Source organism: Carcharhinus amblyrhynchos, chromosome 4, assembly GCF_965287045.1.
Source record: "Carcharhinus amblyrhynchos chromosome 4, sCarAmb.v2.hapA, whole genome shotgun sequence".
NCBI classification, from domain to species: Eukaryota; Metazoa; Chordata; class Chondrichthyes; order Carcharhiniformes; family Carcharhinidae; genus Carcharhinus; species Carcharhinus amblyrhynchos.
In genome coordinates this window covers 6,386,383-6,414,331 of record NC_137327.1, presented here as the reverse complement: position 1 = coordinate 6,414,331, position 27,949 = coordinate 6,386,383, and the positions used below count along the sequence as shown (strand labels likewise).

Sequence of the window (27,949 nt, the reverse complement as noted above, 5' to 3'; positions counted from 1 at the left end):
ATCATGGCTGATATCTTTCTTATCCCCATTCTCCTGCCTTTTCCCCTTATTAATCACAAACCGATCTGTCTCTGCCTTAAAGACATTCATATTGACTAAGTGACCACACTTCAAAAAAACTTCACTGGCTGCAAAGCACCTTGGGACATTCTGAGGTCCTGAGGGATGAAATGAAAGTATTTTTTTCTCTCAGATGTCTATTCTTGTCCATTGTTGCAACTTCGCTGTTGCTGGGGTAATATTTCAGGGGCTGTGCCTTCTCCCCAGATAATCTTGTCCAGGCAATCAGCTTTCAATCAACACTCAAAATCAGGAGATCATACAATCTCTACAGTGTAGAAGGAGGTCATTTGGCCCATTGAGTCTGCACAGACCACAATCTCATCCAGGCCTATTCCCATGACCCCACATATTTACCCCATTAATCCCCCAGGGATAATTTAGTATGGCCAATTAACCAAACCCGCACATCTTTGTACTGTGGGAGGAAACCGGAGCACTTGGAGGAAACCCATGCAAACACAGGGAGAACGTGCAAACTCTACACAGACAGTGACCTGATAGGTTTCCATCTGTTATGGCTTGGCTTCGTAGCTCACAGTCCCCGGCCTTGCTCACGTGTACTGTAAATTGGGTTTGTTCATCACCACAGCAAAACCAGAATGCTAAAAATGGTCAAGCTCTGGTGGCAAGCTTGGAAATGGTGAGGGGCTGGGCTGGGGAAGAAAAGTGAGAAGTTTCATCAAGAAGGCTTATTCCTCCCTGACCCAGATTGGCTGCCCATACTACAGAGGTGGACAACCAACTTACACATGTAAGTTAGAGCAGGTTCGGAGGGTTCACCAGCATTTTGTTGGTGGTTATAGCAGCATTCCTGCCATATATTGGAATTAAGAATCTACTGATAACCATGAAACCATTGTTGATTGTTGAAAAAATCCATCTGATTCACTCATGTCCTTTAGGGAAGGAAATCTGCCATCCTTAACTGGCCTGACCTACATGTGATTCCAGAGCCACTGCAATATGGTTGACCCTCAACTACCCCAGGTCAACTAGGGATGGGCAATAAATGCTGGCCAGCCAGTGAAGCCCATGTCCCACGAATGGATAAAAAGACAAGGAATAAGAGAGATTGATGAAGATTGTGAGTGTTGACACCTGATATATACAGTGATCACCACTTTCATGGGGATCATTTGAGCTGCTGATTCCATACCAGAAAGAGAAGTCCATGGATGAGGGTTTCTCTTTCTGAGTGATCCACTGCTTTCACTGCTTCAAGGTGGCTTCCATGTTGAGATGCCGTTGAACCCAGTGGGGCTGTTGAGACTCTGGATCTGCCAGCCCTAATTTGGTTGCCATCTTTAAAAGGACAAGCATGGAGGAAATCAACTGGGAGATTGAATCTGGGGATATTGCCAAACCAGTTCCGCCGCTGGTGAGTACAATCTTCGGAACCCCATTCTGCTCCAATGTCGGGTCCTGAAATCCACAGAAAAATCCTGCCCGTGGATTTTATTTTTTTAAATTCATTTGTGGAACATGGGGGTCACTGGCTGGCCAGCATTTATTGCTCATCCCTAGTTGCCCTGGGGCAGTTGAGAGTCGACCACATTGCTTGTGGCTCTGGAGTCACTTGTAGGCCAGACCGGGTAAGGGTAGCAGATTTCCTTCCAGAAAGGTGTGAAGATAACTTGAGATTCATCTTCCCTCAACTGGCTAAGCAGGTTTGTTTGGCAGAGAAATGGGAAAAGTCAATTTAATTCCTACAGCCTCTTTCATCATTCTATTATGTTATGGTTGATCTTTGTTTTAACTTCACCTACCCATTAAAATTCAGTAACCTTGCCCAAGAAAAATCTCAATTTTCAAATTTGCTCTTCAGTCTCAGCAACTTTTTGGCAGAGTTCCAGATTTCCACTGCAATTTGTGTGAAGAAGTGTTTCTCGACATCACCTCTGAATGATTTGGCTCCAAGTTTATGGCTATTCCTTTTGCTCAGGACTATCCCCACTGCAGGAAATAGTTTCTCTCTCTTTCTCCGTCCTTCAAAATTCTTTTAATTATCATAATCACCTGGTTCAGAATTCTCCGACCTCCCGCCCGCAGATGGGATTTTCCAGTCCCGCTGCAGTGAATGGTGATTTTGGTTGAGCACCAAATTCTCCATTCTCTCTGCCAGTGGACACTTGGCTTACAACATTGGAGAACGGTGACACAGTGATTAGCACTGCTGCCTTGGGTGCCTGTCTGTGTAGAGTTTGCACATTCTCCCCATGTCTGTGTGGGTTTCCTCCCATAGTCCAAAGATGTGCAGGTTAGGTGGATTTGCCATGATAAATTACCCCTTCATGTTAGGGAGACTAACAGGGTAAATATGTGAGTTACGAGGACAAGGCCTGGGTGGGATTGTTGTCAGTGCAGGCTCAAAGGTCCGAATGGCTTCCTTCTGGGGGATTTCTATGTTTCTAGGTTTCTATTTACATTGCTCTGAATCTAAAAAAAAAAGCCTAATCCACAAATTCTCTCTCTTAGCCCCGGCATCATTCTGGTGAAACTGTGCTCAACTTCCTCCGAGGCAGATATAAGAACATAAGATAAGAACATAAGAACATAAGAAATAGGAGCAGGAGTAGGCCATCAAGCCCCTCGAGCCTGCCCCGCCATTCAATAAGATCATGGCTGATCTGTCGTGGCTCAGTTCCACATTCCCGCCCTCTCCCCATAACCCTTAATCCCCTCTCTTATCAAAAACCCATCAACCCGCGTCTTAAAAATATTTAGCAAGGTAGCCTCCACCACTTCAATGGGCAGAGAATTCCTATATCCTACCCATGACATGCAATCCTCCAAATGGGACTGAACCAGACATTAATACAACCCATAACATAACTTGCACCAGTTAATGTGCGATAAGAGAACAACATTCCATTGGTCCTCTCAGTTATATTTTTACACGTCCAGCTTCCATTGATTCTGTCCTTGGACCCACAAATATCACTCCGTCCTTCCGTAGTCCTGCACTTTTCACCATATAGAAAGTGCTCAAATTCATCTTTCTTATATTCCAGTGAGGAACCTCCTTCGCCTCAGCTCATTGCCTCCAACCGATGCCATTTTGGCCTCACGGGGGTTTATTGTTGCTCCCACTCTTTCCTTCGATTTACATCAAAAAATGGATAGCGGTGCAGTGTCCACAACTTCATGCAGGTTTGGTTCCTCCCCTCACTGGTGGGAAAGGCTTGAGTTTCACTTAGCAGACGCCCACAGTGAAACCATGTTGTCGATAACAATCCCTCTGGTGCAAAGGCTTCCACAGAGTTTCCCTCAAGCCGGGAACTGAATGGAGTTGCGTTCCTCAGCATCATGGCTGCGTTTGCTCGGAGTTTCTCGGGCTCCACTGCTGTACCTCCCTCAGGCGACTGTCGGGAACTCCGCTTCTGCAGAGCTCCCTTCCAAATTCCCACTGAATGCTGAAGTGGCAGAACGGGAGAAACTCCGAAGAAATTCACCTCTCGGATGTGGAAGACATGACTGTGCAATGACATGGCTGCAATATCAACCTTTTTGACAAGGTGTACGCCTTGTTAAAAGAAACTTAGGGCTAGATTTTCCTGTCCCACTGTGACACATTTTACAGCCTCGCTCGACCCGAGACTGGAAAATCCCACCTGAGGTCAATGGACCTTCCCATTGTCCATCCACCACTTGCCTGCTTCGATTCCTGTGGAAGACGGGCAGTAGAATTCCGACGATTGACTTTGGTTGCGACTGAGAGGTTCCGATGATGGGTGGGGTCAGTAAATCCCAGACTTGCATTTATAAAGCACCTGTCAAGATGCCAAGACACTAGGACGTGCTTTACAGCCACTTTTGAACATGTTGTGAAGTAGGGGATAGGCAGCAAAAAGCAAGATCCCACAAACAATAACGAGATCGTGAACACAACGATGTTGGTTGAGAGATGAACATTAGCCTGGAGACTCAGGGAAACTCTTCCTTGAAATAGTGCGATGTGATGCTTTAAGTCCAACTGTAATGGCAGGCAGCACCTCGGTTTAACATTACGAATGAACAACAGCCTCGCTGACAGTGCTGAACTCCCTCAGTAACGCACCAGAATGCAAGCTGAGAATTTGTTCTCAGGGTCCTGAGAACCAACCTGAACCAATATCATGTGCAATGATTCAGGATTTACTCTGGCCCTTGCTGGTGAAGGCTTCATTCTACTGAAATTCCTGCCTGCTAGTTGCCCTCCTATTTTGCCAATGTTTAAAATTAGAACAAAACGACATGAATGCAACAAATATGACTTCTTTAAAAATGCTGTGTCATGGACAACATTGAAATCTTTAAAGAAAAAGAGAGAGTAACATTTTCTTCAGAACCAGGACTGTCATCTGATTCAAGGAACATCCTATATCGGACAAAAGGTGGAGAGAGTGATAGATGGATGGCAAAGGCCCAGAAAGTGAAAGGTGTTCACTCTGCTCAGTGCTAAATGCTCAGTGGTATTAGCTTTTGAATGCATTATTAAACTGAGGCCCAGTTTACCCTCAATGGTGACGCTGTTTGTAGAAGAGCTGGGAAGTTCTCTCCCTCGCGTTCTGGATAATAATTACACTTCAAAGGTATTGCTAAAGCAGATAATGTGGTTGCTTATCAGACTGTTGCTTGTGGGAGCTTGCTGTACACAAGCTGATAGTCACATTTACCTCAACTTACAGTGAAGAAATTTTGAAGATACCTCACTGGCAAGTTTCTTTCTAAGTTTTCTATCTCAATAGCAGCTATGTGAGTTTGATTTGTAGGGTATGCCATGGAGTCCATTTCTGACGAGGGACCTCTCCGTAAACAGCAAGCCTTCCTTCAGCAACTGGCTGACCACTGTCCATCTCTGACGCTTGCTATTTATCTTGAATACTCGATGCCGCTTAGCCCTTTCAGAACATGGTGACACAGTCTCCGCACCATGCTGCACTTCTTGGGACTTGCGCCTGAGGGGTTAAATGCCATCTGCAACTCATAGCCCCTCTGGAAATTGGCAAAGTGTCAGGCTGTCAGTCACACTGATGGCAGATCAGCACACGCACCAGTGCACACCAGAGAGAAAAAAATACACCAGACTACATAAGAACAGCTGGAATTTTCCAAATGTGAACAAAGAGAACAAAGAAAATTACAGCACAGTAACAGGGCCTTCAGCCCTCCAAGCCTGCACCGAACATGTCGCCCGATTGAACTAAAAAGAACAAAGGAAAAAGAATTCTCCGGCCGCTCACACTCTGCTCAATTAAGGCATCGAACCATAAATCGATTGTTGAGCGTTCAGGAAGTGGGATGCTCTACTTCAAAAGGTTGCTTTGCCGTGACGCTGGTAAGCTGGGAAGTTCTTCCTGTAGTCAATAGACAGCAGTATAATGTCCCTTGACAACAACTTCTCCACAAACCACCTTCCGGAAGCAGTTACTGCGCCAATGCAAATCTTCCCCAGAACAGCCAATCCGCGTCACCCCTTTGCTGCCCTCTGTTGGACGCTTGCCTTCACTTGAACACGGAGGGTGTCTCGTTGAGGTGCTCCTTCCAGAAGCAACGACAGCTCTGACGCACATCTTCCCCCCCCCCCCCACCCCCGACAGCCAATCAGCATCGCCGCTCTACTGCCCTCTACTGGACCCTCTCATCTCGTGAAAGAATAATAAAAAAAAGATTCACGAAAGCCAAGGTGGATACTGAATATTGAGTGAAGGCTTCAAATTGACGTGACCTCATCAACCTTCACCCGCCAAGCTTGGCTTACAAAAAGATGGCAATTTGGGAAGAAAGAACTTGCATTTATATAATGTGTTTAATGACCTCAGCCTGCCCCAGAGCACTTCACGGCTATTGAAATTGAGTTTACTCACTGCTGTAACGCAGGAAATGTGGCATCTAATTTGACCAGCAAGGTCACGCAAACTACAATATAGCGAATGACCAGGTAATCTGTTTTAAGCTGTTAGTTGAAGGATAAATATTGGTTCACACTTCAGAAAATCCCCTGGTTGACTGTAGTTTGTATGGAATTGATTCCAGCACTTTCAGCAAGGCAGGAAGCAAATTGGACGAGAACAACAAAAAAAAAGCATTGATGTTGTAAGTATTATTGGCTAAGGAAGCAAGACACACAGTCCATTGAAAAGGTCCACCTACTCTCTGTTAACTTGTTTATTTCGACTGTTCTCCATCTGAACCATTCAAGCAATTCTCAACTGAACATGGAGTAGGCTTGACAGTGAGTAGATTTAACAGAGATTATACTATGCTTTTGACGCCAAGGCACGAGCAAAGTAGAAATAATATGAGAAGTTCCCACACATTAATCTAAATGTCAGAGTCAACTGCAAGGTTTGAGTGAGCTCTGCTCGTCACACGCTATTTGATTCAATTTTCCTCCTCCCTCACCTGACCTAAAACTTTCATGTATTTGCAGGGTTGCATGATTTTACAGTTGTAATCTGAGACACACGGCTTGAAGGTGAGGGTGAAAGCAGGACTCACCAACTTGGACAGATATTTGAAGTATCCCAGGGCACTTATTTGTGGCCAAGTGAGAAATGAAGAAATTTGCCTCTCACCTTTTAATACACAGGGCGTGAAACTGACACACTGGATAAAAGCAAATTATTGCGGATGCCGGAATCTGGAACCAAAAGAGGAAATGCTGGAAAATCTCAGCAGGTCTGGAAGCATCTGTAAGGAGAAAAAAGAGCTGACGTTTTGAGTCCAGCTGCCCATTTATCACGACCCTCTGACAAAGGGTCATCTGGACTCGAAATGTCTGTTCTTTCTCTCTTTACAGATGATGCCAGACCTGCTGAGATTTTGGAGCATTCTCTCTTTTGGTGTGAAACTGACACATATCGTAAAGGACTTGGATTTTCTCATTGGCTTCGAGCCCGAGTTGTCTCAAGAGCAAAATGAAGTTTCTAACTCAACTCTCCTGAAGAAAACCACGCCATAATCATTTAGGTTACTTACTCATCTAACGATGGGGATGCTATTGCTGTTTTGGTGGCCAGAGTAGGATGCTTTGGTGAGCTTCCTGCCTGTTGAACGCAGGAGGTTTGGTTCGGGGCATGAAGACCAAAAAAAAAGGGCTTCCTTTTCTACTTTCTGTAATAAATCTTTGGGGGCAGAAGTCCCCTCACCAAAATCTCTTCATTTACTAACTCTAACAGCAGTACACAGAGTGCTAGCAATAAGCATCCTACTTCTGGGGGGTGTCAGAGGAACTGGCACTCCCAGATAAGTACAAGGAAAAGATTCCCTGATTGATCTATCAATTGGATCCTTAATCAGGGAGTTCATATTCCAATAGGTCAATCTCAATGGCCTGGTTGAAGTCATTCCACTTACTAATGAGGTCAAGGGGAGAACAGGACAACACAATTACATGGTCCATAAGAGGCCAGTGCCATTCACAAATATGCCAGAAATATTCACCGGAGTTCTACCACCCACAATTCTTTCTGATCAAACAGATTTATTTAGTAGAATGCCCATTGCCCTTGGGCAGAAACTTCCAGTCTTGCACGAGCGAGAATATAAAATCCTACTTCTTGTGTCTTTCAGGATGCTGATCTTAAACAACACAGAGAGTTTAATACCCAAACATTATAGCACAAGTCATACTCTGAGTTATTTTTGCCAATTTTGTGGTTTCCCCACATTGTCTCTACCTCTGGGTGTACCGGCAAGGAAACAAATAAACTATACCATAGGGTTCATTCCCAACAAGCTCAAAATATCCAACTGAGATCCAATGAGGAAGGACGGATTATCCCAACTTGCCACAAACTGGCATTGTGCATAAACTGTGGAGGCTGTCTGATCTTAACTTGCATGGAAAATGATAACTGGGTGTTTATTTTTGTAAAACTTACCAGGATGAGAATTATCAGGCTAGAAGGAGTGGTTAGTGGCAAAGGAGTTAGAAATGTACAGAAAGAGAATTAATTGGTTGTCTAACTTTGCCATCATTAGGTGACATGAAAACTCCATGAGATCTGAGGTTGCCATGGGATGAACAGCCAAGAAGCAAAGGGTAAATTGAAAGCTAATTGCAATCAGTTTTGTTCAGCCTATGTATTTGGTGTGGCAGCTGAGATAATGCTGACAATTTGCCTTTTACTTTCCGATTGATGCTGAGATGCTGATGTGATAGTGATAGAGGGAAAGTAAAATGAGGGCCAGAATGGTGACTTGGAGTTGACTTGCTGATAGCTCAATTCAAGTTGTTCTTTTCCTGTACAGTCTGGGTGGAAAGGGCTTAAATAGATTGCCACCAGTCTTCCTACTCCTCATCGCTCTATCACCAATCATTCTTTGCATGTACTCATTCTCCCTTTCAAGCTCTAATGCAAGGGGAAAGCCTACAAGCCGCATGGTGGCACAGTGGTTAGCACTGCTGCCTCACAGTGCCATGGGGCCAGGTTCAAATCCTGGCTTGGGTCACTGTCAGTGTGGAATTTGCACGTTCTCCCTGTGTCTGCGTGTGTTTTTTCCTGTTTCCTCCCACCACTCCAAAGATGTGTGGGTTAGGTCAATTGACCCTAGTGTCAGGGGATTAGCAGGGTAAACATGTGGGATTGAGGGAATGGGGCCTGGGTGGGATTGTAATTGGTGCAGACTCAATGGGTTGAATGGCTTCCTTCTGCATTGTAGGGATTCTATGATTTTACACTTGTGTACATGTCTGCCTGGTTTGCGTAAACACTTTTTAAGTCAGATTAAGTTCCTTCAGGGTTTGCCACACCTATCCCTGTATTCACCTGCATCTTGAAGCAACTGCAGAAAGTAACAAATGCTTGTTGATTGCCAGAAGAAATCATTCAGCAACTAACCAGCGAGTAACTGATGATCCTTTATCGTGCTGGTGGGAGTGGGTGTTTCCTGATGTTTAATGCATGTCCAGCTCTATGGGGTGAAGTGAGGCCATCAGATGGGGAATTAAGCTCCAAAATGGCAGCACTGCCATCATATATTAGCATTGTACACAGATTGACATCAAGATCTGTCTGCTCTACATGCTTCCAACGCACGGCAGTGCACACAGCTACCATCCAACCAATATGCCTGGCTTAATTTGTGGCAGATGCCCCTTCGTATCAGAGGGATTAGTGGGGTAAATACATGGCATTATAGCAATAGGGCCTGAATGGATTGTTATTGGTGTAGACTCGATGGGTCTAATGGTCTCCTTTTACACTGCAGGGATTCTATGAAGTTGAGATGTGTGCATCACATCAAATAAAAACATCAAAAGCCTTAAAGTTAAGTAAATTTATTAGTCCCAACTAAGGCTTACATTCACACTGCAATGAAGTTACTGTGAAATTTCCGTAGTTGCCACACTCTGGCATCTTTTAAGTCGATGCACCTAACCAACACGGCTTTCAGACTGTGGAATGAAACTGGAGTACTCGGAGGGAACCCATGCAGAGACGGGGAGAACGTGCAAACTCTACACAGACAGTGACCCAAGCCGGGAATCGAACCTGGGCCCCTGGCACTGTGCGGCAGCAGTGCTAACCACAGTGCAACGCTGATGCCATTTTGGTCCCCAGATAGCATCAGCAGACACCATTGCAACAGATGCTACTGAGTCTAATTTTTCACGCAATAATTGTGTACTAAAGAAGGGTAAAGTTTCCATTGGTTAATTCATTGCAATGTCTTTTCCCAGCATTAGTACAGCTCATGTGAAGAGTGTTTTAGCCTTGCATTCCTTAGCCTCATCAAGCTAATAGTAACCCATTAATGTAGGAAGCACTAATGTATTAATTCACAGAGGCATTCGATGGGAAGCTGGGATGGATGATGGAAGATTCCCAGTGTTTCTATGTTGCTATTAATATGCAGGGTCAATTGCTGAATGCTTTATAATTCTTTCCAATTTATTTTCCCTCAGAAGGATAGATCTCCACACCAACTGGAAGATATAAAGGCCCAAGCCAGACTTTCTTCCAACTTATCTATGTTGTTGCATTCTGCCATCCAACAGAAATATTGTATTTTGTCTGCATTACTAACTTCAACATGGAGTGAATCCCACGATCAATAAAATAATAACCTTATAAACTCTTTTGACTCCTCCTTGTATCTTTGTTGCCCATTAATATTCATCTGAAACAACCTCTAACTTTGCTAAACCTTTAAATAGGAACTATTACAAAAAACCTAACTTTCAGATGGGAAGAAAGCAGATCAGAGCTTTGACTTTCTGATTCTCAGCTCAATGCTTCACATCAGACTACTTGAACATTCAAAGGATAAATTCTGGTCGGAAACTGTTTGCACAGTGACAGCAGAAATATGGTATAAATGCAGCTCTTAACATAGTCGGGTGCATGGTCTATGAATCAGAAAATTGACAATCCATTTAAGTTTATCACACAAATAATGTAAATGTGGATGTTGCCCCTTTCCAAAGAATAAATGCCATGAATTTCATTTGCAAATTCCTATCTTTTTATTCGTTCATGGGACATGGTTGTCACTGGTTGGCCAGCATTTATTACCCATCCCTAGTTGTTGGAGGATATTTGATAGTCAGCCATATTGCTGTGGCTCTGGAATCACATGTAGGCCAGACTGGGTAAAGATGGCAGATTTCCTTCCCTCAAGGTCATTAGTGAACCAGATGGCTTTTCCTGACAATCAACAATAGCTTAACGATCATTGGTAGATTCTTAATTCCAGACTTTTTTATTGAATTCAGATCCCTGGGCGACACGGTGGTACAGTGGTTAGCAGGGCTGCCTCACAGCACTAGAGACCCAGGTTCAATTCCTGGTCACTGCCTACGTGGAGTCTGCATGTTCTCCCTGTGTTGGTGCAGGTTTCCTCTGGGTGTTCTGGTTTCCTCCCACAGTCCAAAAGACATGCTTGTTTGGTGCATTGTCCATGATAAATTCTCCTTCAGTGTACCCACCAGAGTGTGGCAACTGGGGGCTTTTCACAGTAACTTTGTTGTGGTGTTAATGTACGCTTACTTGTGCCGCTAGTACATAAACCTAAACCTAATTCCACCATCTGCCGTGGCGGGATTCAAACCCAAGTCCCCAGAACTTTAGCTGAGTTTTGGGTATTAATAGTCTAGCGATAATGCCACGAGCCATCACCTCCCCTATACACACTGATGGCTTTCTGGGAGATCAGCACTATGGCCCAACAGTGCCTCACTCAAGAAGACACTCTTCATGTGTGGACCTTGTTAATCAATGTTAACAAGTTGCTTAATAATGGACTGAATAACAAGTAAGTCAGATCTCAGCTTCACCATACACTCCTGGCGAAGTTTAAAGGATGTTTTAATTGTTTCACTATTGGCTGCCGTATTTCCAGTTGGCTACATCCCCATTTCTGGGAGCGCTCAACCTCTCCACATTTCTACCTATAGTTGTTCATTTACGACCTAAAACCCTTTGACCAAGCTTTGCGTTATCTGCCTTAGTATCCCTTTCCTCTGGGTCAGTGTCAAATTTAGCTTGATTACACACATGTGAAGCATTTTGGGATTCTTTTCTATATCAAAGATGCTGTATATGTTGTTGCAGTTGACATGAGTGAGCCTGGTTTTCCTGCCTCAATCGGGTGTGCTCTGCAACGCTATGAGAGATCTCCTTTGGCTTACCCTCTGACAGGTTGTGGAGGTGAACATTTTACAGGACGCTTAACCATTTAATCCATCATTTTTTTCTCTGTCCGAGTTGTGCCAACAACGATTGGATATGCAAGGCAGTTTAAATTAAGTCTGCTGTCAAGTTCACATTGCGAGGTCAAATTATCACAAGGTTACGGCTTTTCAAGGGACCATCAGCATAAACCCATGTTGACGAGTACACGCTACTCTGGCATTCTCTCCTCTCAGCCCCACAAATTCTCAGCTATGTCAAGGTTGTCCTCACAGAGGGGCTGACTGGCAATTTGCAGCCTGGCAGAATACGTTTTGACATTGCAGTTGAAGCTATTATTTGTCAACCACTGCCTAATAGCTCAATTCCACCAGTGTGGAGGCAGTATTATCAAGAAATATCATGGTTGTAGACTTGCACAGGCAAAGAAGGGAACTATGGCGTGCTTGTAAATCACATCAGCCCTCCATAAAAAGAAAATAATTGCCTCAATCTGAACAGCGACACATATCACCTTTTGAGAATGGGAAAGAAAGAGGATGGGGGAAAATGAGTCAACAAATTGGAATGAATGGTTTGCTTTGCCTTTGTAATAATCTCTCCCGACCAGCTGCCAGAACCGTTACTCTCCAACCATATAGAGAAAAGTCATCTAAAGAGGACAAAATGAATTATGTTCTGTGAGACGTACGCACAGAATGTTGGCTGACCTGATAAATTGTCCCATGACTCTTTCTCGATGTGGGATGGCCCTACCTAAATAAATCAATAAGGGAAGATTGGATGCCCCTGTGTCAGTAAACAAGACAAAAACAAGCAGAAGCAGGGCAGGGGGTTACAACTCATAAGGAATTAAATATTTAACAAGAAGATTGGGCAGCATGGTAGCACGGTGCTGTCTCACAGCACCAGAGACCTGTGTTCAATTGTGGCCTCGGGTGACTGTGCGGAGTCTGCATGTTCTCCCCATGTCCGCATGGGTTTCCTCGGGGTGCTCGGGTTTCCTACCACAGTCCAAATGATGTGCTGGTTAGGTGGGCAGTTCATACTAAATCGCCCCTCAGTGTCGAGGGACTAGCAGTGTAAAGGTGTGAGGTTACGGGTATAGGGCTTGGGTGGGATTGTTGTCACTGCAGGCTCGATGGGCTGAATGGCCTCCTTCTGTACTGTAGGGTTTCTATTATTCTATTTAATGATACTCAAGAAAAAATGTCATTTTTTGGTACCCCTGCAGTCCCTGAAGAATCCACTGGTCGTGAAAATCTCAAGAAAACTTGCACACTATCGGAACAATTTTAATCTGTCGGGCCAGTTGGAATACAGTTGGGATTGGGTGCAATGGTGGATTTACAGTTCACCCAATTTAACTCTCACTGAAGTCAGCACATAGTATTGAGTGGACTGCAAGATCAATGATACACCAGATCCCGTGCATTTCCCATTTGGGTTAAAATTGCCTCCCACCTGCTTCTTCTCCAGGATCCCCCCCGGTGCAGACAAGATGACAGAAGAGAAGGTTGGCAACCGCAGCAAACTCTCTTCTCACCAACATGTAGATGGCCCCCTTGGCCAGTCCCAGGCTTAGGCCTAACTGCCTCCACGCAAACATCTCCCATCCACACAGCCCCCTTTCCAGCACTCCACCAATCCCAGAAAACTCCATTACTCTCCCTCCATATTCTACGGCCAAAGATAGCACCCAGAATTCCCTGAGCGTCTCTCACCCAGGTGCCAAACACGATCTAATTGTGCTTAGTTTCTGTGGGATCCTCTGTATGGTTCGCATTAGTTGAAGTGCTTCATGTTAAGATATTTGTGCCTAACATAACTGACTGTGCTGTGCTTTAAAGGTAATTTAAGCTAATTTGACCGCATTTGAAAACTCAGTTTGGAATTCTGGCTTTAGCTTCAAAATTGCTTACATTTGAAAGTACAAGGCAAGCAAAGTTTTACACAAACAGAAGCTTTCAAGGTCACACAATTGTGAATTGTTTTTGAAAGCTGGAGTTTGCTTGGACCCCATATTTTAATAACAAAAGATAACCAAATTCTTATATTGTTAGTAGCAGCTGTCTGTTTTTCTTCTGTTTAAACTATATTTATTAGTCACAAGTGAGACTTACATTAACACTGCAATGAAGTTACTGTGAAATTCCCCTACTTTGGCACTTATTCGGGTCAACACATCCAATTTTTCAGATTGTGGGAGGAAACCAGAGCACCCGGCGGAGAGCCATGCAGAGAACATGCAAACTCCACACAGATGGTGACCTAAGCCGAGGATTGAACCCAGGTCCCTGGCTCTATAAGGCAGCAGTGCTGACCACTGTGCCACCTTGCTGCCCCAGAGTGGAGTCTGATGATCCAGTTGGAGGAATGAAGAGATCCTATAGCATCAGTGGGGAGGGAGTAGAGCCAACGTTTTGTGTCTAAATGACTCTTCATCAGAACCTTCATCCAGTTCTGACAAAGGGTCATCTAGAATTGAAACTTTGCTCTATTATGTAGAACAGTACAGCACAGTACAGGCCCTTCGGTCCTCAATGTTGTGCCGAGCTATGTCCGAACCCAAGATCAAGCTATCCCACTCCCTATAATTCTGGTGTGCTCCATGTGCCTATCCAATAACAGCTTGAAAGTTCCTAAAGTGTCCGACTCCACTATTACAGCAGGCAGTGCATTCCACACCCCAATCACTCTTTGAGTGAAGAATCTACCGCGGACATCCCTCCTATATCTCCCACCGTAAACCTTATAGTGATACCCCTAGTAACAGCTATATCCACTTGAGGAAATAGTCTCTGCATGTCCACTCTATCAATCCCCCTCATCATCTTATAAACCTCTAATAAATTGCCTCTCATCCTCCTCCGCTCTAAAGAGAAAAGCCCCAGCTCCCTCAACCTTTCCTCATAAGACCGACCCTCCAAACCAGGCAGCATCCTGGTAAATCTCTCCCCATAGATGCTGTCAGACCTGCTGAGGTTTTCCAGCATTTTCTGTTTTTGTGAAAAATGAGGGGGTATAGGTTTAAGGTGAGAGGGGAAAGATATATCAGGGTCCAGAGGGGCAATTATTTCATTCACAGGGTGGTGAGTGTCTGGACGGGGATCTCAAAGGCAGTAGTAGAGGAGGATGCAATTTGTCTTCAAAAAGCATTTAGACAGTTAGATGGGTAAGATGGGTATGGAGGGATATGGGTCAAATGTGGACAACTGGGATGATTGTTGTCGTTCAGTTGAATCCTACAAGGTCTTATCAGGGTCTGACTGCGGAACCAGCCCCCAACTCTCTCCCCTCTCTCTCTCTCTCTCTCTCTCTCTCAAGTAATCCTTATTTCGGTTTCTGTAAATGCTAATTTTAAACGATGCTCAATGAAGAAGTTTTAAAATCGTACCAGATGTCCATGGTCTATTTTGAAGAAAGAAGGAATTCTACAGTTACTGAGACAAAACATGATTGAAAACTTTAACAGCTCAATGGAATTAGGCCTCTAGTAGTATGTGCTTAGACATAAAGCAACTTGGTTGACTTTTGGTCATGCAAGGAGTCCGGAAGAGAGAATTGGAGACTTGGGAATGACCACCTACCAGTGTGTGCCTCAATGGAAAAATACGGCTGTCCTTCTAGGATGCTGTAGACTAATTTTGCACTGTTGCCATAAACTGGATCATCAGCGTCTGTTGCCGTCACTCCCATGACTGAAGTGCCTGTTAGGAACATGGAAACCAAAAAAAATTAACATAATAATTAAAATCAAGATTAATATTTACTGTGTACAATTCTGGTCATCCTATTACAGAAAGGATATTGTTAAAATAGAAAGAAAGCATTTATGAGGATGCTACCAGGATATGATAGTTTGAGTTACAAGGAGAAGTTGGATGGACTGGGACTTGCTTTCCCTGGAGAGTAGAAGGTTTAGAGCTGATCTTATACAAGTCTATAAATGGTGAGGGGCACAGATAAGGTAAATAGTCAACATCTTTTCCCAAAGGTCGTGGAGTCTAAGATTAGAGGGAAGCAAAATATTGCGAATGCTGGAATCTGAAACAGAAACACAAAATGCTGGAAAATCTCTGCAGGTCTGAAAGCATCCATGAGGCGAGCATAGAGCCAACATTTTGTGTCTAGATGACCCTTTGTCAGAACCTCATCTAGTTCTGAAGAAGGGTCATCTAAACTCAAAATGTTGGCACTAGTCTCTCCCCAGAGATGCTGTCAGACCTGCTGAGGTTTTCCAGCATTTTCTGTTTTTGTGTGAAACTAGAGGGTGTAGGTTTTGGGTGAGAGGGGAGAGACACACAAGGGTCCAGAGGGGCAATTCTTTCACTTAGAGGGTGGTGAATGTCTGGCATGAGCCGTCAGAGGCAGTAGTAGACATGGATACAATTCTGTCTTCTAAAAAGCATTCTGACAGATAAATGTGTAAGATGGGTATAGGGGGATATGTGCCAAATGCGAGCAACTGGGACTAGCTTTGTTGTAAAATTTGGCGGCATAAACAAGTTGGACTGAAGGGCCTGTTTCCAGAATTTTACCAGCACATCTGCCACGATTCTGGGGCGGGAGAGGTTTGCAGAACGCCATTCTCTGTTGTCCTCGGGTGGGATCATAGGAGATTCAGGGGGGTGAGGTGATAAAATTGAGAAATATGCTCCACTGGGAACAAAAAAAGTCTCAGGAATCCTGTATCTCCTTAATAGATGAACTGCACCTTTTGAATTTCCCACCATATTCTTGATATCCATGACTCCCTTTCCTGCAGCAAAAATATTTTTTTTAAGAACATAAGAATTAGGAGCAGGAGTAGGCCATCTAGCCCTTCGAGCCTGCCCCGCCATTCAATAAGATCATGGCTGATCTGAAGTGGTTCAGTTCCACTTACCCGGCTGCTCCCCATAACCCTTAATCCCCTTATTGATCAGAAATCTATCTACCCGTGACTTAAGCACATTCAACGAGGTAGCCTCCACCCCTTCAATGGGCAGAGAATTCCAGAGATTCACCAACCTCTGAGAGAAGTTCCTCCTCAACTCTGTTCTAAACTGCATCCCGCCCCCCCCCCCCCCCCACCACCCCCCCCACCCCCACCCACCGCCGCCACCCCACCATCACCACCACCACCACCAATTTTGAGGCTGTGCCCTCTAGTTCTGGTTTCCTAAGTGGATTTCCAGCGGATGGTGCTGGAAATACTCGGCAAGTCAGGCAGCAACTCTCAAGGGGACAGAGAGGATAGTGAAAACGAGACAAAAAGTGATATTTGGAAGTAGGAATGGCGACAAAGGAAGGTGGTGAGGAGCGATAAAGTGATGGCCCTGTGGTATTATCACTAGACTATTAATCCAGAAGCTCAGCCAATGTTCTTGGGACATGGATTTGAATCCCACGATGGCAGATGTTGGAATTTGAGTTCAATTTTTTTTAAAAATCTGGAATTGAGAATCTACTGATGACCATGAAACCATTGCCGATTGTCAGAAAAACCCATCTGGTTCACTAATGTCCTTTATGGAAGGAAATCTGGCATCCTTACCTGGTCTGTCTGATATGTGACCTCAGAGCCACAGCAATGTGGTTGACTCTCAACTGCCCTTGGGCAACTAGGGATGGGCAATAGGTGCTGGCCAGCCAGCGGCGCCCAGGGCCCATGAATGAATTAAAAAAAGTAAGGGTTCAGAGGGATTAGGAGCTTGATGAAGCTGTGAGCGCTGACACCTGAACGGGAGTAAATGTTTCAGGTTATCAGAGTCAAAAGCTGCCAGATTTGCTGAGCGCTGGCAGCATTTTCTGCTTTTATTTCAGGTTGCTAGCATCCATTGCATTTTGCTCTTCTAATTATCTCCTCAGCCCATTTGTCCAAATTAATGGACTGCTGGAGAATTTATGTCACACTTTGGTTACATATTGAATTAAAAAGTTTTGCTTGACTTCCCTTACTCTTTTGCTCGTTTTTTTCAGAGCAGAAACTGAAGTCAATTAAAGTGCTAACAAAGCAACTGAGATTTATTTCCAGTTTTAGGAAAATTAAACGCTTTGAGCCCTGCGCTATACACAGTCTGGTCACATACTTTCTGAAGGATATAGAAGTCCTGGAAAATATATTTACAAGCATGCTACTGGAGAGAACTAAGAGAGTGGAACATTTAGGAAAGGTTAATCCCACACACCCTGGGCATACTCTTCCACTTTCTTCCATCAGGAAAAAGGCACAAAAGCCTGAGATCACCTACCAATCAATTCAAGAACAGCTTCCATAATAAAAACAAATTACTGCGGATGCAAATCTGAAACAAAAAGAAAAAATCTTAGTATGTCTGGCAGCATCTGTAAGGAGAGGGAAAAGCTGATGTTTCGAGTCCAGATGACCATTTGTCAAGACCCTTTGTCAAGAGTGTTTGTCAAGACCCTTTGACACGGGGTCATCTGGACTTGAAAACTCAACTGTTTTCTCTCCTTACAGATGCGGCCAGACCTGCTGAGATTTTCCAGCATTTTGTCTTTTGGGTTCAAGGACAGCTTCTTCCCTGCTGCCATCAGATTTTTGAATAGACCTACCTCAAACTAAGTTGATTTTTCTCTACACCCCAGCTAGCTATGACTGTAGCACTACATTCTGCACTTTCTCCTTTCCTTCTCTATGAGCAGCATGCTTTATCTGCATAGCACGCAAGAAACAATACTTTTCACTGCACACTAATACATGTGGCAATAATAAATCAAATCAAAATCAACTCAAAAACAGGATTGGGGCTATGTTTCCTTCAAAAAGAAAATACCTGAAGGAGACTGGATGTGGTCTTTAAAATTAAGAATGGTCTGAGCACGGTCGATGTGGAATGCATCCACTTTTGATTCAAAGCTAGAGGCTGTAAATGCAAGATAAATACTGACAAATCCAGTAGGGAAATGAGGGGAAATTTCTTTAATCAGAGATTATTAGAATGTGGAACTTGCTACCACATGAAGCGGTTGAAGCAAATAGCTTAGATGCTTTCAAAAGCAAACCAGTACATGGGAGATAAAGGGATAGAAAGATTTGCTGTGAAGCTGAGGTAAGGTGGAGGGAAGTGGAGGTGATTTTTATTGGAACATTAATGCCATCACAGACTAGTTGGGCCAAATAATCTGTTTCTACAGTTCTTATTTAATTATCTGTGATCCCCCCACACACACCCCCTCTCCACCCCCAGTCTTTGAACACCTTGTCACAGGTTTGCCTGGAGCAGTATTGCAAGTTCTCTTCTACTGCATTATTCACGGTGAGTGAGACCGACAGCCCTTTCCATCAAGTGGGATGTGGCATCAAGGAGCGCCAGCAAAACGGGAGTCAATCGGAATGAGGAGGGAAAATTCCCGCAGATTGTCACACAGAGTCATATCGGTCATAAAGGAAGGTGACGGGGTTATTGGAGGTCAATCATTTCAGTTGCTCAGTTAATACTGTTAGAGTTAACCATCTACTCTACTTTCCAAAAAACCATTACACTCACTTACCATTTATAGTTTATGTACAATGCAAAACTCCACCCTTCTACCACCCCCCAACACCACCCCTCCTCCACACCCCCAAGTCACATTCAGCTAAGATATTAATCCTCAACAATCCATTTGGCTCTCTTGGAGGATGTGGAAATTGCATGTTTGCCTTTATCATCCCCTTGGAAGGCAAACACATTGGTGGAGCCGGATAGCAGCTTCTCACGACGGGTGGCTCTGGGGCTTTGACTCCTACCATGACCTGAATATAAAGGCAGTGACGACGGATCAAGAAATAAACAAATTCAAAAGAGAATCTTCCAGAACTCAAACAATCACAACCTCTTGAAAGAGTATAGAGCAAATTGAAATTCACACCTTCTGTAATGCCAACTGGAGGAAAGCGAAAGGGCCAGCTTGCCAGCTTTCACTCCTCATACAAAACGTTGCAGCTTACTACTGTTGTGCTGACAAGAGAAGCATTCAATACCGGAGCGAGGAATGAACCTGATGGACAAAATGAAGAACAAAGAACGTGCGGAAGATACTGTTGGAGATGAGCAAAGGAGAACCAGCCTACCACTCTTTGGGGAGGGAATTATCTTTCTGTGGGAAGTGCTATCACTTCCATGCTAGCTTCAGTGTGAGGTTGCTGCACTGCAGGCAACCATATCTCAGGGTCAGATTTAGGAAGTAGGATTGCACCACCAGCAACAAGGGAATAAATTTAAGAACAGGGATCTATATGAAGTTTCTGTTTGATTGATCTGGTCGGCAGGCTTGTTTTAATGTTCAGCATCAGTTTCAGGCCTTTGTACTGCAAGTGTCTCAGCATTAATGGGCAAGATAGCTAGTCTCAGTACTTCTTCAGATAGTTGTTCCGGGGCCAGCTCTTTCATCTGGTGCAGTGGTTGTTAGAAGCAGTACATCACTGACACACTCCTGTACTCCTTTATCATTTATACTGCATGACTAAGGACTTAACTCAGCACTTAAAATTAGGGATGGGCCATTCCGGTCAAAATACCCATTATTAAATCATAATAACTACAAAGACCAGGGATGTCGCGCTATATATTTACTAATAGTGCTAGTTCCAAATGCGGGCAATTGGGATTAGTTTAGGGATTAAATAAAAAGGGCAGCATGGATAAGTTGGGCCAAAGAGCCTGTTTCCATGCTGTAAACCTCTATGACTCTATAATAGCTGGGTTTGTAGTTCTGTTTTTGATAGTTAGACTTGAATATATGTTTAATTTCAATGTTATCAAGCTGCGTTCGATGCTCAATTTTAAGTTTGGCTTTGGCACTCTTCAGCTTTAGAATCCTTGTAACTTGGGCAACTGTTCTTTACTGAGAGAAAGTTCCCCTTCTTTCATGCCCTGCTGATGACACCCAGGTGTGGGATCCAGTTAACGCTGGTATGGCCCCTGAACGATCGGTTTGATCAAATTTGGAATTAAGTGCCTCATTCTCACTGGATAGCTTTTTTGCTGGCTGCTTGCGGTTGTTGACATCTGCCATCGCTGGGCTCACTTTAACGTGGCTTAACTTGTCACAGTCTTGGCACTGCACAATTTGCACAAGGCATTCATCCTGCCCGCCTCACCGGGGAAATCAGAGGATGGTGGTTTATGTATTTCCCTGACTGCTGCCTTGCTACATTTCTTTCAACACCACCCCCATTCACCCCACTTTCTGGCAGCACATGTAGACGTAGGAGGCAAGTTTTTTTACACAGAGGTGGTGGGCGCCTGGAACTTGCTGCCAGGGGAGGTAATGGAAGCGGACACAACAGTGAGTTTTAAGAGGCATCTGGACAAATACATGAATAGGATGGGAATAGAGGGATATGGTCCCTGGAAGGGTAGGGGGTTTTAGTTCAGTCGGGCAGCATGGTCGGTGCAGACTTGGAGGGCCAAAGGGCCTGTTCCTGTGCTCTAATTTACTTTGCCCTTTGTCCTTTGTCCACATTGGATGGATTTTCTGGCCATAAGTGCTCCAAGACCGGAAATGCTGCCCAAGGTCAACGGACTTTTAAACGGTCTGTATAATTTTCCGTCTCGCCCATTATAATTCCTGCAGTAGGTGGGAAATTTGGGCTATTGTCTGCTATTCTCACATTAGTGTTTACAAAATTGTTAACTTGATCATTTCCTCTATACTCTCTTGACCTGGTGCATTGCCGCACTGGGTAAATTGATATTGCCATTGCTGGACCTGCCTGGGTTCCTCTATATTTTGAAAGGATTCTGGTCAGGGCAAAATAATAACCCTTTCTTGCCCTGATTTGGGTTTGTCTTTTCCCGTGCTGTTTGTCTCATCAGCCACGACTATTCTGATGTCTCCAAAGTGGTTGCAGTTTCAGCCTCAAGACCCTTCACCAGTCGATTGTCACTGGTTCACTTGAGGCTTCTCCCACCAGTTTCTGGTGTTTCACTGAGGGTGTAATCACTGCTGCCACCATCATGGCTTTATCTCAGGATTCATTCACTTCTGACTCCAAAAGAGATCTTGCGAGAGGCAGTGGGGTCTTTTGTTGAAAACACAATTATTTGCACACAGAATATTTACTAAGGTTAACCAGGACCAAGACATCATTGGAGCTGTTCCCTAAGGTGTTTTTCAGTCCTTTTCTTTCGGTGAGTGACATCAGCATGACATAGCACCTCACGCACATGCTCCACAGCTATTATTAAGGATAAATTTAGAAAATTGAGAGAAAATCTCATAGAAACTTATAAAATTCTAGCAGGATTAGGCAGGGTAGATTCAGAAAGAATGTTCCTGATGGTGGGGGAGTCCAGAACTAGGGGTCATAGTTTCAGGATAAGGGGTAAATCTTTTAGAATTGATGGGAAGAGAAATTTATTCACCTAGAGAGTGGTGAATGCGTGGAATTCACAAACACAGAAAGGAGCTGAGGACAAAACATTGTTTGATTTCAAGAAGGAATTAGATCTAGCTCTTAGGGCTAAAGGGATCAAGGGATAAGGGGGGAAGGCAGGATCAGGATATTGAATTTGATGACCAGCCATGATCAAAGTGAATGATGGAGGAGGTTCGAAGGACTGAATGGCCTCCTCCTGCTTCGGTGTTTCTATGAGTTCATCCTTTGCCCTACAACACAAAGATAAGTGGAAAAGCAAATTGTGCGGAGGGTGTGGAAAGTCTGCAGAGGGATCTAGATAGGCTGAGCGAGTGGGCGAGGACCTGGCAGATGGAGTACAATGTTGGCAAGTGTGAGGCTATCCACTTTGGCAGGAATAATAGTAGGAGGGATTACTATTTAAAGGGCGAAAAGCTGCAGCATGCTACGGTGCAGAGGGACCTGGGGGTCCTTGTGCATGAGTCGCAAAAACCCAGCTTGCAGGTGCAGCAGGTGGTCAGGAAGGCGAATGGGATGCTGGCCTTCATAGCGAGGGGGATTGAATATAAAAGTAGGGAGGTCTTGCTGCAACTGTACAGGGCACTGGTGAGGCCGCAGCTGGAGTACTGTGTGCAGTTTTGGTCGCCGCACTTGTGCAAGGATATTTTGGCCTTGGAGGGAGTGCAGAGGAGGTTCACTAGGCTGATACCGGAGTTGAGGGAGTTGAATTATGAAGAGAGGCTGAATAGACTGGGCTTGTACTTGTTGGAGTTTAGAAGGATGAGGGGGGATCTTATTGAGATGTATAAGATGATGAAGGGGATGGATAGGGTAGAGGTGGAGAGGTTCTTCCCGCTCAGAAAGGACAGCAGGACTAGAGGGCACAGCCTCAAGATAGGGGGGGGCGCAGTTTTGAATGGAGTTGAGGAGGAACTTCTTCACTCAAAGGGTGGTGAATCTCTGGAATTTTCTGCCCGTTGAAGCGGTGGAGGCTACCTCGCTGAGTTTATTTAAGACACGGGTAGATAGGTTTTTGGTAGGCAAGGGAATTAAGGGTTATGGGGAGAAAGCGGGAAAGTGGAACTGATCCACTTCAGATCAGCCATGATCTTATTGAATGGCGGGGCAGGGTCAAAGGGCTAGATGGCCTACTCCTGCTCCTATTTCTCATGTTCTTATGTTCTTATGTAACAGAAAGGCTAGCAGTGCTTATGATTATTTATGTGCAAATTGGACAGCAACTACAAATGAGCATAGTGCACAGTTCAATATGCAAGTCTGGAGTTGCTGCTTGAGATGTGTTGTTCCATCATGAGCTGTGCCAAAATGACTTCTCACCTTTTGGATCCCCATTCATTGAAAGGCCTGTGCTTCCTTGATCGCAATAAGTGGCAGAGCAGGCTTAAAGGGCCAAATGACCTCCAATGCTCATTTTTCCATGTTTCTTGGTGTCACTGAGATGGACCAAACTCAACAAGAAAGCCTGGGGTGGTCCATTTGAGTCAAATGACTCATTTGAAATCTTGGTAACTATAAAGCAGGAAGCACTGCAGCAATCCACCAAAGATCCTTAGACAGAACCTTCCAAACCCATGATCACTTCCGTCGAGAAGGCTAAGGGCAGCAGATACATGGGAACACATCCACCTGAAGGTTCCCCTCTAAGCCACTCACCATCCTGACTTGGAAATATATCACCGTTCCTTCGCAGTCACTGGGTCAAAATCCTGGAATTCCCTCCCTAACGGGAGTCAATCCACATTGTGGGTCAATCCACAGCACATGGACTGCAGCGATTCCAGAAGGCAGCTCACCACCACCTTCTCAAGGGCAAATAGCGATGGGCAATAAATGCTGGCCAGCCAGTGATGCCCACGTTCCACGAATGGATAGAGAAAAATGTCGCAAGACTGCCTGAGAGCCAGACATTCCAGCTTCAAGACACGCTCCAGAACTTGTTGACCACAAAAGGAGCATTCATGACACAGTTTAAATAACTGGCTATTTCTTCCCAATCTTCCCCACGAGTCCACAAAGGGGTGAACAGTGTGTGTGAAGATACAAAACAAGGAAACTGTGTGGAAACTGCGAGGAAAGACACCTGTAATTTGTGGTCTATGTTTATATTTATAACTGCCGTGTCCTCCTCTACTCTTATTTTCCTTTGCTTTCTGTTATTCACTTTGGAAGCAAAAACCAGAAGGCAGATTACTACCTGAATGGCTATAAATTGGGAGAGGGGAGTGTGCAATGCAATGTGGGTGTCCTTGTGCACCATTCGCTGAAGGTAAGCATGCAGGTGCAGCAGGCAATAAAGAAGACAAGTGGTATGTTGGCCTTCATTGCAAGAGGTTTCGGGTGCAGGAGCAGGGATGTGTTGTTGCAATTGTACAGGACCTCGGTAAGGTCACACGCAGAATAGTGTGTGCAATTTTGGTTTCCTTTTCTGAGGAAGGATGTTCTTGCTCTCGAGGGAGTGCAGCAAAAGTTTACCAGGCTGATTCCAGGGATGGTAGGACTGATGTATGAGGAGAGATTGACTAGGTTTGGATTGTTTTCACTGGAGTTCAGACAAATGAGGGGGGGGGGGTCTCGTAGAGATTTATAAAATTCTAACAGGACTCGATAGGGTAGATGCAGGGAGGATATTCCTGATGGTGGGGGAGTCCAGAACCCGGGGTCACATTCTGAGGATTCAGGGTAGACCATGTGGGATGGAGCTGAGGAGACGTTTCTTCACCCCAAAAAAAAAATGTGGAATTCATTACCACAGGAAGTAGTTGCCAAAACATTGAATGTATCCAAGAGGCGGCTGGATTTAGCACTTGGCATGAATGGGATCAAAGGTTTTGGGGATAAAGCAGTATTAGGCTATTGAGTTGAATGAACAGCCATGTTTGCAATAAATGGTGAAGGAGGCTCGGAGGGCCAAGTTGCCTCCTCCTGCTCCTGTCTTCTTTGTTCCTATGTTTCTGCTCACCCACAGCTCAAATGGATGAAACATCTCCTACATGTGGACCTGGTGCCAAATGGAAGAGAATGCCGCCAGCCTACAGACTGAGATGAAACACTAACGATTCCATGAAGGGCACTCTATCCAATAGGGCCAGCCAGGAATTGGCAATATTTCCCCAGAATAGGGGGACTGGGGCTCAATTTTCAGAATTCTAAGAACAAAAATTGCTAAACTGTTCAGATCCAACACTGGTAATTATGTCAATTGTTTGGATGCTGGGCTGACTGCCACTACCACCATGCCCTCTTGCTGCTGCAGAAGTACTTAATGAATATGTTACTGTGTCAGGGGCTCCGTGCAGGGCACTGCAATAGCAAGGAAGAAAAAGTGTCAGTAAACTGTGAAAATAGATCAGTTCTGACTCACATTCAAGTATTCATCCCTCTCGCCTCCCCTCATTGCAAATCGTCCCAGCTCACAATCTACGTTTGTAGGTTTTTACTTCAAAAGAGTTGGCTGGTTCAAGTTGTGGCTTTAAGTCAACATGTCCCCAAGGCCTCTGTTGAAGGTGGAACCTACGCCAAAGAGTTCACTGCCATGGGAGGGGAATGGGGTGGAGGTTAGGGCAGGAACTCTCAACACTGGAATTTTCCACGTCCCAGAAGCTGCAAAGAGCTCAGACTCAGGTTTGGCCGTGGTACGTACGGTTCGAGGCCTTCAAAAGGTCAAAGTGGGCCCTCTGCAACCCTGGAACCAGCAATCTCAGCTGCAGTTTGTAGCCAGTGAAACAAGGCTGATGCCTTTGATATACTCTAATGGGGCAGGTATCGACCAGTAGTATTAGAATGAAAGAACATTCCCCTCATCCTGTTACATTAGACAAGCCCAATAAAGGGGCCTCATACCAACAGCAATTGGTATGACAAAGTTGAAATGGTCGAAAGCTTCAAGTTTTCAGATATCCAGATCACCCACAACCTATGCTGGTCCCCCCCATGCTGACACTATGGTTAAGAAAGCCCACCAATACCTCTACTTTCTCAGAAGGTGAAGGAAATTTGGCATGTCAGCTACGACTCTCAGCAACTTTTACAGATGCACCATAGAAAGCATCCTTTCCAGATGTATCACAGCTTGGTGTGGCTCTTGCTCTGACCAAGACAGCAAGATGCTACAAAGGGTGGTGAATGAAGCCCAGTCCATCACACAAGCCAGCCTCCCATCCACTGACACTGTCTACATTTCCTGCTATCTTGGAAAAGCAGCCAGAGTAATTAAGGACGTCATGCACACTGGACATTCTGTCTTCCATCTTCATCCATTTGGAAAAAGATACAAATGTCTGAGGTCATGTACCAAGCAACTCAAAAACTTATTCCCTGCTGCCATCAGACTTTTGAAATGGACCTACCTTATATTCAGCTGATCTTTCTCTACGCGCTAACAATGGCTGTAATGCCATCTTCTGCACTCTCTGGCTTCCTTCTCTATGAACGGTATGCATTGTCTGCACAGTGCGCGAGAAACAATACTTTTCAGTGGATACTAATACATGTGACAATAATAAATCAAATCAAAATCAAATCAAACAAGTAGGGCTAATAATCCTGAGACCCAGACTAATTGTCCCAAGACATAAGCTCGCATCCCAACTGCCCGAGGAACTTAAATTCAGTTTAATTCATCTGCTATAAGTTGTGAGTTCCATTAAGAATGGTCAGGAAAGTATGGGATTCTCATCAGGCTCACAAATGCTCTTTACGAAGAAATATCTGCTGTTTTTATGTAGCCTGGTTTGCATGTGGCTTTAGGATCACCATGGTGTGGTTGACTCTTAATAGGGATGAAGAGGATTTTTTTTCTCTCTCAGAGGGTCATGAATGTGGGGAATTCTCTTCCCCAGAGCATGCTGGAGGCGGTATCATTGAAAATTTTTAAGACAGAGTTTGATAGATTCTTAATTTGAAAGGGCTTCAAAGTGACCAGGAGGACAAGCTGGAAAATGGAGCTGAGGCTACAAGCAGATCGGCCATGATCTTAGGGGTAGGCGTTAGTCCTATGATCTTGGACGTTAGGGGTAGAGATGGGTTCAAAGAGCTGATTGCCCTTTCCTGCTCCTACTTTATAGGTTAACTGCCCTCTAAAATGATCAAGCAATCCACTCAGTTGTTGGTGGCTGACTTATTGAAGGGCATTTCGGGATGGGCAATTTTTTTTGGCCTTGCCAGCAATGCTCAGGTCCAAAGGATGAATAAAACAAAACACTTTCAGCTAGATTTTCAAGTTCTGTATCTATTAATTAAGCTCCTTGCATTGTTAGGTCAAACAACTTTTGCCAGCGTGAGGTTCTGCATCAGTGGCCCATTGTGTGCACTTATTCAACCCATTTACCTATCCAAACAGCACCCTGTGAGACTTACTGGGTGGGATTTTATGGCCTAGCTCGGGCAAGGCTGGAAATTTCTGCCCTAGCTCAACGGAGATTTCCATTGTCGGACACTCACCCCCTCCGATTCCATGACGAGCGAGATGGTAGAGTTGTGGCCATTGTATCTCTGCTGATAGTAATCTATGTGTGTTACATTGCCAGAGCCCACAAGGCAGTGTTCTCAGCCCCCTATTGTACTCCTCATACACCTATGACAAATTCCCTTCCAATTCGATTTTCAAGTTTGCTAATGACACCGCTGTAGTGGGTCGAATCTCGAATAATGACGAGACAGAGTACAGGGATAAGGTAGAGAATCTGGTGAGCTGGTGCAGTGACAATAATCTATCCCTCAATGTCAGCAAAACGTAAGAGATTGTCACTGACTTCAGGAAGCGTAAAGGGGAACATGGCCCTGATTACATCAATGGGGATGAAGTAGAAAGGGTCAAGAGCTTCAAGTTTTTAGGTGTCCAGATCACTAACAATTTGTCCTGGTCCCCCCATGTCAACACTATAGTTAAGAAAGTGCA

General features: G+C 44.6%; 1 protein-coding gene across 1 annotated transcript in view; it reads right to left on the bottom strand.

Moving 5' to 3' along the window:
• LOC145341771 (cadherin-8-like) overlaps nucleotides 1-27,949 on the bottom strand; it is a 232,801-nt gene that overhangs the window by 91,776 nt on the left and 113,076 nt on the right. Inside the window, exon 4 of the mRNA XM_080186694.1 lies at nucleotides 15,272-15,391. Within this exon, the coding sequence (XP_080042820.1) occupies nucleotides 15,272-15,391 (120 nt within the window). The remainder of the gene's footprint in view (nucleotides 1-15,271; nucleotides 15,392-27,949) is intronic.